Source organism: Equus quagga, chromosome 2, assembly GCF_021613505.1.
Source record: "Equus quagga isolate Etosha38 chromosome 2, UCLA_HA_Equagga_1.0, whole genome shotgun sequence".
In the NCBI taxonomy this organism is placed as follows: Eukaryota; Metazoa; Chordata; class Mammalia; order Perissodactyla; family Equidae; genus Equus; species Equus quagga.
In genome coordinates, this window is record NC_060268.1 from 47,645,951 (window position 1) to 47,662,180 (window position 16,230).

The 16,230-nt window shown below is 43.6% G+C and overlaps 1 protein-coding gene across 8 annotated transcripts in view; it reads right to left on the reverse strand.

Moving 5' to 3' along the window:
* MYO5C (myosin VC) overlaps window positions 1-16,230 on the reverse strand; it is a 92,519-nt gene that overhangs the window by 19,928 nt on the left and 56,361 nt on the right. For all 8 annotated transcript variants that reach the window (XR_006887588.1, XR_006887587.1, XR_006887586.1 and 5 more), the window contains 10 exons: window positions 15,458-15,521; window positions 13,208-13,388; window positions 11,044-11,137; window positions 10,651-10,714; window positions 10,485-10,565; window positions 9,207-9,387; window positions 7,461-7,554; window positions 6,933-6,996; window positions 5,679-5,847; window positions 341-428 (listed from right to left, as the gene is read on the reverse strand). Coding sequence is in view for 5 of the 8 variants with exons in the window: in XM_046654376.1 (XP_046510332.1) it covers window positions 341-428; window positions 5,679-5,847; window positions 6,933-6,996; window positions 7,461-7,554; window positions 9,207-9,387; window positions 10,485-10,565; window positions 10,651-10,714; window positions 11,044-11,137; window positions 13,208-13,388; window positions 15,458-15,521 (1,080 nt within the window). In the remaining 3 variants the exon portion in view is untranslated. The remainder of the gene's footprint in view (window positions 1-340; window positions 429-5,678; window positions 5,848-6,932; window positions 6,997-7,460; window positions 7,555-9,206; window positions 9,388-10,484; window positions 10,566-10,650; window positions 10,715-11,043; window positions 11,138-13,207; window positions 13,389-15,457; window positions 15,522-16,230) is intronic.

Here is a 16,230-nt window from a genome sequence, read left to right on the forward strand (position 1 = left end):
AGTGAATTTCAAAGCAGTTAAATTTGAAACTTGCTCATAGTTTCAGTTTTAAAAGGGGAGAGCTAACGGAGGAAGAGTATTAATTATTCATCATAGTCATTTCAGGGTGAGCCTTGCAATGACATGAGCATATCCAGTATTATCTGAGGGGTGGCGAGCTATCTGCCTGCCTCAAAGGATCTTTCCATCAGCCCATCACTGAGCCCTAAACCCTACCAGTTGAGAATCATTCCTTTGGGTTTCAAAGACTTTGAAACACATCAGGAAATAAAACACTTCAACGCATGCTGACCTTAGCTGAAAGCTCAAAGAATAGGGAAGTGAATGTCATCTTTCCTACCTTTTTCAATTGTCTTGGTTAGAGTCCTGACTTGATCTTGTAGCTTTTTAATCTCTCTGTCCTTCATGTCTAACTCTTCTTCAAGATCCTACAGAAATCAAAAGAAACAAGGCCATTAGCTTAGAAGCATCTTAATCCACTTTTTGGTAACAGCTTTATTGAGCTATAATTCATATACCATACAATTCACATACAATTTAAAGTGTACAACTCAATGGTTTTTAGTATAGTCAATTGTGCAAAAATCACCATTATTCCAGAACACTTTCATCACACCAAAAAGAAACCTGTAACTTTTAGCCATCATCCCCTGTGCCCCCATTCCCTCCCAGCCCCTGGCAACCACTAATCTACTTTCTGTCTCTATATATCTGCCTATTCTGGACACTCGATATCAATTGAATCATATAATATGTGGCCTTTTGTGTCTGGCTTCTTTCACTTAGCATAATATTTTCAAGGTTCATCCATGCTATAGCATGTATGAGCATGTCATTCTTTTTTGTGGCCGAATAATATCCCATGGTATGGATACACACCACATTTATCTTGATCTACTTTTCCCTTAATAAAGTAATACCCACTGTAGAGAATTTAAAAATATGAATGTGCAAGAACGGGCTCTCTGGATGTGAGAAGATGGAGACAGAGAGACTGTTCTGAGATTTGGGTCCAGCTTTGCCTTTCCTTCCTGATAAGGGGTGGTCTTGCCGATGCTGAATCTAGCTCAAGAACCGGGAGAGTCCTGGATGCCTATAAATATTTCCTATCAAGGGCATAGAGTATTTAGGTTCTTCCTGGCTTCCAAGGGCTTTGACAAAGAAAAGATTCAGTTTTCCCTGATCCAGCAATGCCCACCACGCAGTCACTGCGGCTGTGTGCCCTGTGGGGACTCTTGGGGCTGAGGGAAGTTGTGCAGTCTCTACTCTGTGGTCACCTCTCCCCTGCCACAGTTCTGTGTCCCTGACAAAGCACATTAGGAACTTTATCTGACCTTACGAGTCGGGATGTGGGTACAATTTCTTCCCTCCAATTTGAGTCCATCCTATTATACATCTAATAATAAAAAGTCACTCATCAATCCAGAACCTGGTAGAAACCACTGTTCACATTTTGATTTATTTCATTCTTCTCTTTTTTTCTAATATGGCACATACACATTTATAAAATTGGGGTCTTACTGTATGTAAAGTTTTAAATCCTATATTTTTCTCTAATTATATTGCAGACATTTCCCCATTTCACTGATAATATATCCAAACAATCATTTTAATGGCTAAGTCATATGACGTACGATAATTTAACCTCCCTACTTTTGTTGGACATCCATTTTGTTTCCTTGGGTTTTTTTGCTATGATTAATAACATTATGATCAACACTCTGAACAAAAACCTTTGTGCACATATCTGATTACTTACTTAGGATAGAATCTTAGAAGTTGCATTACTGAGCCAAAGGGAATGCGCTTCCAAAGGTTCCTGATATATTTGCCTCCAAATCACCCCTGAGAAAGTTTGTACCAATTTACATTCCCAGAAACCATGTATGACAGCGCCCACTTCAAAACATTCTCACCAGCACCATAAGATCTCTATTATTTGAGAGGCAAAAATAATACCTAGTTTTAATTTTGAATTTCTTTGATAAATGGTGAGATGACCACCAAATTTTTTTAATTTCTTTTTTTATTAACAATTTTGACTCAAAGTAGGTTGAATAGTGTCCCCTCAAAATTCACGTCCACTTAGAACCCTAGAATGTGACCATATTTGGGTCTCTGCAGTTATAATTAAACTAAGGATCAATATGAGATCATACTGGATCAGGGTGGGTCCTAAATCTAATAAGACTGTCCTTTTAACAGAAGAGGACACACAGAGACACACAGAGAGAAGCCCATATGAAGACACAGGCAGAGATCAGAGTAAGGCTGTCACAAACCAAGAAATGCCAGAAGCTGGAAGAGGCAAGGAAGGATTCTCCTCCAGAGACTCTAGAGGAGTGCGGCCCTGCCAGCACCTTGAATTTGGACTTTGACCTCTACAACTGTGAGAGAACAAATGTCTGTTGTTTCAGGTCACCCAGTTTATGGCAATTTGTTATGGTAGCTCTAGGAAACTAATGCAGTTAAGTCTCATTCATGGGCAAAAACCACCAGCTCCTATATAGAAATTCTGTTGCTGCACGTTCATCTGTAACTCTGAGGCTACTCATTGGCTCAGGGATAGATGTTGGAATAAACACGTAGATATGACTGTTCCCCAGCTCAGTGCTCTGTGGAAGAAGCAGGCCTGTCCTGTCCCTGCCTGGGAACAGAGCCACACACAGGGGGGGCTCCTGAGGAGGGGCCCTCACTGCTCCCGGAGCATCATAAACAAACTCACACAAATCCTACACAACTCAGGGACTGACACATACACAGAGCCACACGCTCACAGCTAGGGAAGGAGGGTTCACACCCGACAAGATGCACAACACACACAAGACCCCCCCACAAACCTTTCCCTTACCACTGGCCCCGGCGGAGACCCAAGGGACACACACGCAGGCACAGCTGCAGAAGGCAGGACAGCATCTCGCACACGCTCAGCAAGCTGTTGCTTATCTGGTGTGATCTGAGGAGTCTGTGCTCTGAGAAAGTTATATCCCCCTCCAAAAAAGATGGTCATCATCTAGGTGCCCCTGACTGGAATTCGCTACTTCCTATTAAATGTTAAACTCCCTGGATCCTCTTTTTAGATATAATTATGCTTCAAAGTTAAATTCTGACACTGCAAAATATGATTTTACCCCCCAATCAGAATCCCAAGAACATTCTTCACAGAAATTGAACAAACAATCCTAAAATTCATATGGAGCAACAAAAGACCGCGAATTGCTAAAGCAATCCTGAGCAAAAACAAAGCCGGTGGAATCACAATCCCCGATTTCAAAACATACTACAAAGCTACAGTGATCAAAACAGCATGGTACTGGTACAAAAACAGGTGCACAGATCAATGGAACAGAATTGAAAGCCCAGAGATAAAACCACACATCTATGGACAGCTAATCTTCGACAAAGGAGCAGAGGGCCTACAATGGAGAAAAGAAAGTCTCTTCAACAAATGGTGCTGGGAAAACTGGACAGCCACATGCAAAAGATTGAAAATTGACCATTCTTTTTCACCACACACCAAAATAAACTCAAAATGGATCAAAGACCTAAAGATTAGGCCTGAGACAATAAGTCTTTTGGAAGAGAATATAGGCAGTACACTCTTTGACATCAGTTTCAAAAGAATCTTTTCGGACACTGTAACTCCTCAGTTGAGGGAAACAATAGAAAGAATAAACAAATGGGACTTCATCAGACTAAAGAGCTTCTTCAAGGCAAGGGAAAACAGGATTGAAACAAAAAAACAGCTCACTAATTGGGAAAAAATATTTACAAGCCACTTATCTGACAAAGGGTTAATCTCCATAATATACAAAAAACTCACACTGATCAGCAACAAAAAAACAAACAACCTGATCAAAAAATGGGCAGAGGACATGAACAGACATTTCTCAAAAGAAGATATGAATATGGCCAATAGACACATGAAAAGATGTTCATCATCGCTAATCATCAGGGAAATGCAAATCAAAACTACACTAAGATATCACCTTACACCCGTTAGATTGGCAAAAACATCCAAAACCAAGAGTGACAAATGTTGGAGAGGATGTGGAGAAAAAGGAACCCTCATACACTGTTGGTGGGAATGCAAACTGGTACAGCCACTATGGAAAACAGTATGGAGATTTCTCAAAAAGTTAAAAATAGAAATACCCTATGACCCAGCCATCCCATTACTGGGTATCTATCCTAAGAACCTGATATCAGAAATCTCAAGAGTCCGTTGCACCCCTATGTTCATCGCAGCATTATTTACAATAGCCAAGACGTGGAACCAGCCTACATGCCCAGAAACTGATGATTGGGTAAAGAAGATGTGGTATATATACACAATGGAATACTACTCAGCCATAAAAAAAGACAAAATTGGCCCATTCACAACAACGTGGATGGACCTCGAGGGTATTATGTTAAGCGAAATAAGCCAGTCAGAGAAAGACGAACTCTATATGACTCCACTCATAGGTGGAAGTTAGTATATTGATAAGGAGATCTGATCGGTGGTTACCAGGGAAAAGGGGGGGTGGGGGGAGGGCACAGAGGGGGAAGTGGTGTACCCACAACATGACTAACAAAAGTGTACAACTGAAATCTCACAAGGTTGTAATCTATCATAACATTAATAAAAAAAAAAAAATGATTTTACCCTATCATGGTTCTCCTGCGAGATAGGAAATGGGGGGCTTTGACAATGGGGTGCAGGGCCTGTGGCCCGTGGACATGTCCAGGCTGACCACTGCCCTGGTGAGCCCTTCCCCGGTCACGGTCTTGAAGGCCGCCAAGTGAGGCAGGGGCCTGAGAGTGTTCGACTCCCGGGAAAGCGCCCATCTGTGATTTCAGGGCTTCTCAGTCTTGTGGTTTTCACACACCAGTAAAATTTCAAAAGAATTGCTGGGAACTGACACAGAGCTGCCGAACTTCATTTTGACAAGGGCTTTTTGTTTTTTGAGGAAGATTAGCTCTGAGCTAACATCTGCTGCCAATCCTCCTCTTTTTGCTGAGGAAGACTGGCCCTGAGCTAACATCCGTGCCCATCTTCCTCTAGTGTATACGTGGGACGCCTACCACAGCATGGCTTTTGCCAAGCAGTGCCATGTCTGCACCTGGGACTCGAACGGGCAAACCCCAGGCTGCAGAAGTGGAATGTGCGACCTTAACCGCTGGGCCACCGGGGCGGGACCCTTGACAAGGGCATTTTTGATGAAGACTTTAACAATTAAAAGTTTGTCATCTATTATCATGATCATTTCACAGAAGAACATTTTGACTCTTAAAAACTGCAGGCAGGGCCTACCCTCAGAAGCAAGCACGGGCCTCTCATGGGGTAAGTTTTGCTCAGAAAAGTTCACATATCAGCTGTCATCCTCAGCGTGCTGCAGACCAGGGCATCCTCATCTCAGATGGGTGTAGTCCATCGGACAGTTTCAGGACCACTGCACCTCTGTCCCCCCTTCCCTTATCAGGCCCTTCCCTGTGCGGCCTGTGTAAGTCCCCCAGACTCCCCTGCAGTGGGCTGTAACCTCAGAGGCCGCTTCTCTTTTGAGATAAGGAAACAGCTCTGATGAAAGGTGGCTTTGAGTCCACAGCTGTTCACTGTATGCTTCAGGGGGCATGTGCCCCGTGCACTGGCGTCCGCACACAGGCAGTATTTATCGACAAGTTAGCAAACTCCTCACCCTGTTTTCTATAGCGAGACGAGATGCTTCCTGCTGGAAACTACTCTTGACCTCATTTTCAGTTTCAAATTGTTTCTTCAAGTGTTCGCCAGCCTCCTGCATTTCTTGAATCTTACCCATCAGCTTCTCTTTCTCTTTGGTGTGTATTTCATTTTGGGCTTCTATGGTCCTGCAAAAAGGACAGAGGAAATTTTGGTGTCAGTTTAACCTTCGTGGAGAAGTCACTCCTTGTCCCAGCAAGCACTGATATTCCCAAAGATGGAAAAATACTTTGGCCAATTTATGTGTAAAGTAAATAGTACCTGCATAGGGCATCCTTGAAGGCAGGGAGAGGCCAGGGTTGGCTGGGCATAAAATTGGCCATAGACAGCCCAGTCTCCTTAACCTGAGAAGAGATTCTCGCCCCCATCCCGACTAAACCCCTTGAAAGCTCCCATGGGGCATCCACACTCACTCACACCCTGATGACCAAGAGCCTGATGATTACTTCCTTTGTAAATGGCCTGGGGACCAGACACTCAAAAAGCCAGGGATCAGAGAGAGGAGCAGAGGGAGTCCATCAAGAGTGTTCCAATATGCTGTCGTACCACTTTCCTACTGTTTTGGGTCCTCATTTCGTCCCAATCCTACCAATGAAGTCATGTGACTAAAAATGCTCTCTGGGATGTAGGGTGTCCATTTATTGTTCTTAAAATTAAGTATCTCAATTCACTGGCAGAAAAACAGGACATTTCTCTGACAAGGCTCTGCCAGGGCACCAGGCCCTCTGCTGGTCAGGATATAAATTTGGGGGGATTATCAATGAAGATTCTCTATCAGCATGGATGTTCGGCCTCCCCTAAATGGTCGGCTAAGAGAAAATCTGTTTTCTCTCACACAATCTTATGGATTTTTCGAACAATCCATGCACATGGTATAACATTCTAAGGGTACAAAAGGGTATAAATACAGTGAAAGTAAGTCTCCTCCAACCCCGGGCACCAGCCACTCACTCACCCTCCCCATAGGCAACCAATGTTTTATTTGTGTTGTTTTTTGTACATTCTTCCACACAGGCTCACACATGTGTGTGTGCGCGCGTGCACACACCTGCACATGTGCTCATGTATTTCTTCATATTTGAATGCAAATATATTACACACCTTAATTAGCACCTTGCTTTTTTGGCTTAATAACATATCCTGGTATCTCAACTTCAGAAAAGAAAAGCAGGACATGAACATGAACTTGAGGTACATACACATTAACACTTACTTTCTCTGAGTTCCCTCCTCTTCTCGATTGCGATTCAACTGATTAGTCAACTCTTCTAGTTTTCCTATAATGAGAAGAACTGTCAGTACTTTGGGGGCCACATCACTGCATCCTGGTTGTGTTTGGTTGATTTTCAGTTATCAGGGGTCCTAAGCTGTATCCAGCTAGAGATTAGGTTTTGTTTGGTCTAAACAATGTTTAAAATTTCTTTAAGCTGTTATTTAAAAATTGTGGTACTGCATATAAAAATCTGTGTTTCTGGCTTTTCTTTAAAAATAGGAATATCGAGCAACACTGGGGCCCGTATTCCTGCTTGGCTACAACCAGCAGAGCTTGGAGGCAGGTGGGCCCTTTAAATGCCCATGCACCTTCCTGTATCCTCCACCCAGCACACTTCTCACATTTACGCCACCTGCCTGGCCCCACAGAGAATCAGAGTTTGAGACCCCTGGGTACGATGACTTTTCTGTCATTTCCTGAATACCAGAAACCGTTTTCTAAAAGTAGGTTCTTGTGGGTTCCAGTTACCTTTCATGTTTTCAGTTTGTTCATTCAGGCGAATTTCAAGATCTTGCTTCTGCTTCTCCAGTTCTGAAATTTGCTGTTTAAAGTCTGGGATCATCTTCACGAAAGAATTAGAAATATTAGAATATAAAATACTTTCATCTGCAAATTTTAAAATCTCAGAGCTACTCAGAAGCAAACTAAACTGTCTAGGACCTTAACTCCGTGGAGCATACGTCTGGTACAGCTGTGTCAGAGGGCCAGCCAGGACATTAGACTGGACTGGCGTTCTGTTTTCTTTATCTGAAGACCTAAAGTCACAAGTAACACCGGCATGCTCAGAGGGAGTGGTTCTCACACAGCTACAACTCCCCACATCACCGAGGTCTCCTGGAGAGAAGGAAGTGCACTGTCTGGGAGGGCATATGGGAATTCTAGGCTGAGTTGAGGGAGGGGTGATGTGAGGAAATGGCAGCCAGCCTCTTTGGTCCAGGCCCAGAGGCGTTATCTCGTCATGTAAGAACAGGAAAATCATCTCGAAGGGGCCCCACTGCGCCCTTTGAATTCCAGGCTGCACACTGCTCTGTTAGCGGAGGTCGGGAATCATCCAGTATGCTTCACAATCCTTTGTCCTTGTCTATCTGTGTACTTCTTTAAATGTCTAGCACCTCCACTCTCAGTCAGGTAAAGAGTTTTCCTGTTGTCCAAGTTTATAAAAACACCCATGCCTCTGAAGTTCAGATGAAGAACACTTGTTTGATTGTGCCATTGGCTCTCACTGCAAATTCCTCATTCAAGTTTCACCCAAGGAATAAACAATGTCGTGGAGGTCCTTACCTACCGTTCCACATGTCCGCTGTGCCCAGAGTCACGTCTCCCCACTTGTTGACACAGCCCTGAAATTTCCTAACATTCTCAGGTTAGGCAGAGGAGGAAGAGACAGTCAAGAAGCTGAGAAGAGGTAGCCAGTGAGGTGGGTTGAGAAACCGTGGAGAGCATGGTGCCCTGGAAGCCCAGGGAACAGTAGGGAGGCAGAGGGAGTGATTAATGTCATCAAATGCTGCCAAGAGTCTAAGATGAGGGTGAAAAGGAACCCTTTGTGATCAGCCCTGTGTAGGGGGATTCAGTCAGTGGGAGGGGCACATAACAGAACGGGCTGGCTGTTAAATGGGAGGTGAGTGGAGAAATCACAGTTGGATGGCCATTGGGAAGTCTGGCTAACTCCCCCAAAGAAATGGGGTAGTGGCTGCAGGGGATGTGGTGTTAAGGGATGTTTTATGAGTAAGGAGATTCCTAAAGCATTTCTCCATGCCAGTGGGCATGAGTAAGAAGAAAGGCTGAGACAAATGTGGCAGGAAAGAAGAGACACCACGGAAGAGCAAAGTTCTTGGAAAGGTGAGATGAGGAGCACAGGTCGAGCGACTGACCTGAACCCACACCCCTCTCAAGAGTTCTCCTGTTACCTTAATGTTCTTTGTCACTTTCCAAGGGGTTAGGGCTAGATTTAAAACACATAGATTTAAAAACATACACACTCACACACATACAAATAACAGAATCCGGACCCATTCTATGGTAAACACACTCTCAAATCAAAGTGCTCTCCAACCTAGGGTAATTTTACAGTTTTATCTTCTGACCCAGTTACCTCACTCCTGGAAAATCTAATTCTGATCCATCGTTTTACTGCTAAGAAACTGAATTTCACTCCACTAACGAATAACATCTCTAGAATAATGGCCACAACCAGGCCCGTGGCTGCGAGCATACCATGTTTTCTGACGTTAGCCTTGTAACTTCATGACGGATACTTTCGTTGATGTCATTCTCTTCTCTAAACAATTTCTGCAGGTGGTTGATTTCTTGACTTAGATGCACCACCTTGAAGTTCAAAGCTTCAATTTCCTTTTCATAGCAATCCTTCTGGGACTGGAAATGACTCTCCAAAACGCTGTAGAGGAGGGTGAAGAAACTGACCACCTGGTCTTTATTCTGCTGTGCTGATGGCTGTGCGTCCATGCGCGGCAGTTATGAAAACCCACAATTACAGTCAGGCGCTAGGTACACATAGTTACAGGCTATGGAATTAGGAACATACAATTATAAAATCCTTCCAGGGGGCTGGCCCCGTGGCCGAGTGGTTAAGTTCACAAGCTCCGCTTCAGCAGCCCAGGGTTTCGCCAGTTCGAATCCTGGGCGCAGACGTGGCACTGCTCATCAAGCCACACTGAGGCGGCATCCCATATGCCACAACTAGAAGGAACCACAGCTAAAAATACATAACTATGTACCAGGGGACTTTGGGAGAAAAAGGAAAAATAAAATCTTAAAAAAAAAAAAATCCTTCCAGCTAGTTAGGAAGCATTACCTGGTGCTAACATGGAGTTAATGATGAGAAATTTTATTTTAGACATTATTAAAATTACATTTTTACTCTAATAATTTAAAAGTATGCTCTGTAGGATGCAACAAGATATACGTCGTTATATATTCATCAAACCCCATCAAATGTATAATACCAAGAGTGAACCCCACTGTAAACTACTGACTCTGGGTGGTGACGATATGTCAGTGTAGGTTCATCAGTTGTAACAAATGTACTACTCTGACGGGGGATACTGATAATGGCTGTGTGTGCGAGGGGCGGGGGTAGGAGATATATGAGAAATCTCTGTGCCTTCTGCTCAGTTTTGCTGTGAACCTAAACCTGCTCTAAAAAATAAAGTTTATTAATGTAAAAAAAAAAGGTAGCAAGCTCCTTAAATTTAAACATATCTATCTACCTATACCAACACTGGCTAACTTATGTGATATAATCAGTTTTCACTGTACATGTTATGGGTTTTATTATTCAGCAGTTTATCCCATAAAGAGATTGTTCTTCATTACTAAGATAATCACTTAATTCTTGCAGAAATATTTCCAGTGATTAGATTATTCTATTGTAAGGAAGTTACCTTGTGTACTGAATCAATGTAAGATAAACTTTTGACTCTCTAACAGTCTATCTCTGAAAAATCAAAAAGAACCCTGAGGGCCATTTCTCACCGTGTTGCTTTCTTTAGTCCTTCATAAGCAAACCAGAGTTCTCCGTCCTCATTTAAATGTTCCAAATCTTCCACAGAGAGCCTGGAAAACAAGGAGGATGAGAAAAGCCACCATCTCTCTCAGGTGTTACATGTTTCTAAATGTTTGGTAATGCAAAAGTGATTACCTGCTTCTTACGTCTTCAATGTCATAGCTATCAAGAAGTTGTTTGGTGATCTCAGACATCTTTTCTAAGAGGAAAAGGCAGAGCTGGTTTAAATTACATTTTTGCCTGATTTCTCTCCTTCCATTCCCTTTTTAGGGCCTAGTTTTCTGGCTTTACAAAGAATCTCCAGCTAACCGTCTCATCAGCTAACTAACTTACCAGCTGTTCAACCCATCAGCTATTCAACTAACCAACCTGCCAGCTATGAAGCCGACCAGCTACTTAACTTACCATATATTCAACCAATCAGGTGACTAACCAGCCCCATCCCAGTCAAAGGACACATTTCCTCAGAGGTGACATCTATGACAAATTCAGTCTGCACCCAGGGGCTCAGTGACTCATTTTCGTTACCTCTCATTTCCCGTTTCTGTGACTGCACATGTTTTTCCACGTCTATCTTCTGTGTCTGAAGCAGCTCTATCTCCTTTTCAAACTCAGAGATTGTCTGTTTCACAGCAATGACCATACCAGGTGAAGAAAAAACAGCTATTATGCTTTACAGCAGACAAAGGGAATATTACTACAGTATTGAGTATCTGTGCAAGGCGTCCTCCCTGTGGTTTCCTGGTTAAAATCTTGTTAAACCATTGCTGCCCATACAGCGTGGCCTTGAAGCATGTTGAACTGCTCCAAGTATTGTTAGTTATTCCCAGATCTACTTGGTTGTACCCATAGAATGAGTTTCCCTACCATATAAAGGGAAAAAATAATTACTTACTACAAGCTTGGGGCGGGGTGGGGAGGAAGGAGAGCTGAGAGAAGTAAAATTTCCATACATTCTTTCACTGTGTGACCTCTCGGACGCAAGGATGTGGACAAGGCTGCCCCCTTCGGAAACGCAGGCTCGGGCTCCCCTAGGACTAGAGGTGGTGCAGCAGCAGGGCCAGGGGCAGCCAGGAGGTCGGGAGTTGGCGGTGGGGGCAAGACTGGGGTCCACGGAGGGGCAGCTCTGGGGGTGGGGAAGAGGCTGTATTCTGCCTTAATTTACCTTGTGAGCTCAGCTTGAGTAAGGGTCACAGGTTTGTGTTTTTGTAGCTGCAGGAGACAGGCAGAGGTGAACAACCCCCCTTGATATTTTCTCGGTTAGTCTAAGTGTTTAAGGGCTACAGCTCCTCTTTCCATAGCGGGTGAGAAGGAAGATCAAATCGACATTCACTGATCGCTTTACATACACAACCTAATCCTTATATCAGGCCCATGAGGTGAGCAGAGAGATCTTCTATAGATTGGAAAACTGAAGCTGGTTAGGTTAAACGGCCTGTTCAGCGGCACGTGGCATCCTGATGGGGGCCCCCAACTAGCCAATCCGAAAGCCCTGCCCTTTGTGAGGTTTCAATCAACACACTAAGTCATGTGTGTATTTGCTTACAGACTAATTATAATATGTATAATGTTATAATGCATAACATATATAATTTATAACGTGTTATGTGTAACATGCATGACGTGTTATAATGTGCAACATGTTCAACATGTTATGTGTAACATGTTATAACGTGTACCATGTATAACTTGATGATGATGCATTTATTTTCCTTGAAAATCAGAATAATCTCCTTAACATACCACGTTGGAGTGTTTGGACCACAGTTTCAGCTACCAAAGAGGAAGTGAGTGACAAATACCAGTGCCTTATTCCAAGTGCCGCCATAGGATTTCCCGAGATACAGACTGTGGCCAGATGACAGGACTCCCACAGACTGACACGGTCTTGTGTGACTGCTAAGAATGAAGCAGTCACAGGAATATGTGCTCCTTCCTGATCCCACAGTCCAATCTCCTACTTTTAAATAATAGGAAACCAGGGCCCAGACAATAGGGACAGCTCTGCTGTGACGTGCAAATGTGACCCAGAGTGATTCCTAAAGCTCTTCTAATCCACACATGGCCCTTCCATGACAATTACAGAGAATATCTGCATAATCTTAATAAATATTCTACTAACACATGTTTCACATATTTAGCGGAAGCTTGAAAGCTTTCCGACCTTACACTGAAATGTTTTGCATTTAAGAACACAGGGACACGCAGGTTTGTTCTTCTAGTGGAGAGGGAATTCAATAAGGCTTGATTTTCCCAGCATGCATCATTGTTTTTGTGGATTTTCTGGCAATCATTTAAAATGGAAGGTTCTGATAATAAGGTAATTTAATTTTGAAACAGGTGTTTCTGGATATATAACAACATGATGGATAGTATAACAAGGGCTCACATCAATTTAGAATGCAATTTGGAAGTATTCTCTAGATCAACATATTTGAATAACTTTATGTAAATATAACTTCAAAAAAGTTAGAAAGCTGACTTTTAAAATATGAAAAACAATTATTGTGAGGTCAAAGGCAGCTTGGGGGTGTACACTTGGGAGAACTGAAGGAATCAGGGTCCTTTCGACTTTGGCCTTTACACAGATGCTTTTAGGTGTCTGATCCTGTGGGAACGTGAAACTGCTCGCTCCATGCAGGTCAGATGACTTAGCCAAAGAGCGCCTGGAAAAGTAAGAAGCAGCTTCTACCTTCGCCTGCTTCCTCAGTTGGGCCACTTCTCCTCTTAAGCCATTGGCGGTGATGCACTCTTCCTCCAGTTGATGCTGCAGCTGCATTTTCTCATCTTTGAGAGCTTTAATTTCTTCTTTCAAAGACCAGATCTGCTTCTCATAGTCTTGTGCTTTCAGTTCAAAACTTTTTTCAAGAAGTCTAGGCAGCAAAAGAGAAAAAAACAATTAAGAATTGTCTCTAAAGTCTTTATTCTGAATTAGACCAATACATCATTTTGAAAATAACAAGAGGAGACTCAGAAAGGAGGAGACAAGTCAATTAGCATCGATTGTGACAGTTCCAATAGACAACAGCCTTATTTTGAGCTGTCTGTTTCCTGTCCCCTTGGGTTAAAGAAGCTTCTTACACCTTCTGATCTGAGAAGTGTGGTTATACAACAGTCACGCACAGGAAATACAAGATAGGGAGGCTGAATTTAAAGACTCAGTGGTGGCTGGGGGTGCTATATTCTCGAAGCCTCACTGGTTCTATGTGGTAGGGGACCACTTCCCTCAGCCACCACTGGGAGGGGCCACTTCCCTCAGCAAAGACCTTGGCACATTCTGCCAAGTCTTGGCCCCTGCCCAGTCCCAAGGATCCTTGAGGGGTTTGGGTTGTTCCTAAACAAGTTACCACAGCCATTTAATATGTCAAAGGATCCAGCCCTTCAAATATACTGGAATAAACTAAAGTAAATCCAGGTGCCCAGAAGTCCATGGAAACCCAATTTCCGTGAGAGAGTTGCTCAATTAAATATGGGGTGATTGACCAAGAAAATAACCAAAGAGAGATACATGACCTAGACCAGCCCAACACAGCCACAGGGGCCCCTTCAGAACTGATGCAGTCCTAGAGGCTCCCTGAGTTTATTAAATCATCATTCTACTTGCTGGGCTGTCAACTTGGTTCATTTTACGACTTGCTTTTACAGCACAAAGGGAAAAACCCCAAGGAAGAGAGTTACATTCCCAATAGATTTTTGTTTCATTTCCTTTTATAGACATTAAGTTTTTAACTTTGCTTTCAGGTTTTTCAAAAAAAACCACAGTGCTCCTAAGCACCCAATAAAAAATACCTTTGAAGAAGCAAACTGCAACGAGAAGTCTCACATGAAAAGACTGTTAGACTCGCAGCCTAAACGGGTCAGGAGAGCACCGACAGACTGCAGGCATCTTTGTGCCTCTTGAGGGTCGTGACGGAGGCCAAGCCTTCCCCAGTCAGCCGAATGGGGACCAGCCGAGCTACAGGAGAGTGCTGATGAGGACAGCAAGGAGCTCAAAGTGACTTGGCTCGGCCTGGCTCTCTAAGTCCCCTGCTCGAAATGATGACTCCCTAGTGGCCCCAGGACAGGGTGAGGTGCGAAGACCTGAGCTCCTCTCCCAGAGTTAAGAGTTCATTGAAAAATTGATTATTCAAGGTAAAGTGTCAAATACCTGTATTGTAAAACTGATGTAGGCTCATCAAACACTTCATGTATGTGTGAACTCCTGGAGCTCTTCAGCGACACTCCCTCCCCTAACTGTCTGGCATCTGGCCTCCTCACCAGACCCAAGCTTTCCTGCTAACTAACTGCACAGGGCAGCCGTAGGTCCTGCCACCCCAGGCAGCCCTGAGCCCTCCAGCCCCCAACAGAGATATGCCAAGAATGTTCCATCTCCCCAACACCCCACCACGCATCCCTCCTTTGAGATCTAAAAGCCTTTGAGTTGACGCCTTAAGAGAAGGGAGCGAGACTGGAGTCGTTGGAGATTAGCAAAGGGTTTGATACTGAGATAGGAAAGATGGGGCCGGTACAGTACAAGGTCATGGGGACCGGCCTTCACCTTTGTGAGGAGGGTTACATCCCGTATTCTCTGGGGCGAGAGATAAGTTAACAGACACAACAGGTGGGGAAGGGAGGGCGGTTTATTTCCTAAGCAATAATCTTACTTCCTTGGAATTAATGGAAGTTGAAAGGGGTGACAGCCTCTAAATTTTTCATTGTCTTAGCAATAAAGGGAAAGCAAGCCATTCCCAGGAGTCCGCTGCCCACAAGTGCAGAAGCTGTGCAGCGTCTGAGAGGTGCACTGTGGGACCTCGCTCTCACCACTCTCGACGTCTCTCACTTCCCCGAAACACTCACGCCCGCTCTCCTGTACCTGTGCTCTGCTACCTGCAAGCCGAGAAGCAAACAGAAGACAGCAGAGAGAGGAGGAAGCAGGAGCTTTAAGGCAAACTAGATGTCATACCTTCTTTGTTCTTGTTCTTTCTGCACATCATCAAAGAGCTGCTTGGTGAGGTCATCCATCTTTTCTGTGAAAAGAGAAGGCTTTTTGAAATATGTCCGCACACCAACGCCTTGACTGTTTCATGTCATGTTTAAGAAACTGAGACTGTAAGAACAATCACAGGATATTTACTACCAATAGGACTTAAGATGAGATTGTCATTTTTAAAAATTAGAAATATGGATAAGGGGGAGTTCAAAATAATAATTCTCACAAATATGTCATATTGGAATCTATGAAGAGTTTCATTTATAGCACTTTCATTGGTCTGAATGTCATTTGTTTGATTAAAATGGACATATTGACTTTGAGACAAAACATTATTATTAGAACAGAAACCCTTTGGGAGAAACATGATCATTTATGATTTGGTTTCTCAATCTCGGCACTATTGACACTTCAGGCTGGATGCTTCTTTGCTGCAGAGCGGGGCCATCCCGTGCACGGTAGGATGCTGAGCAGCATGCCTGGCTTCCACCTGCCAGAAGCCAGCAGCACCTCTGCTCCAGCTGTGACAACCAAAAGTGTCTCCCGACATTACCAAATGTCCCCTGAAGGGAGAGCGGAACAAATGCACCTTGGTTGAGAACCACTCATTCACGATAACCAAAAAAATGATAAAGTGTCTGCCTTCATGTGGGGAAGAGGAAGTATAAAAGAGCCACTGTTGCGTTTAAATACAAGAGTCTCTACTACAACCCGCAGGGTAAAGGGGCACCGCACAACTAGGGAAC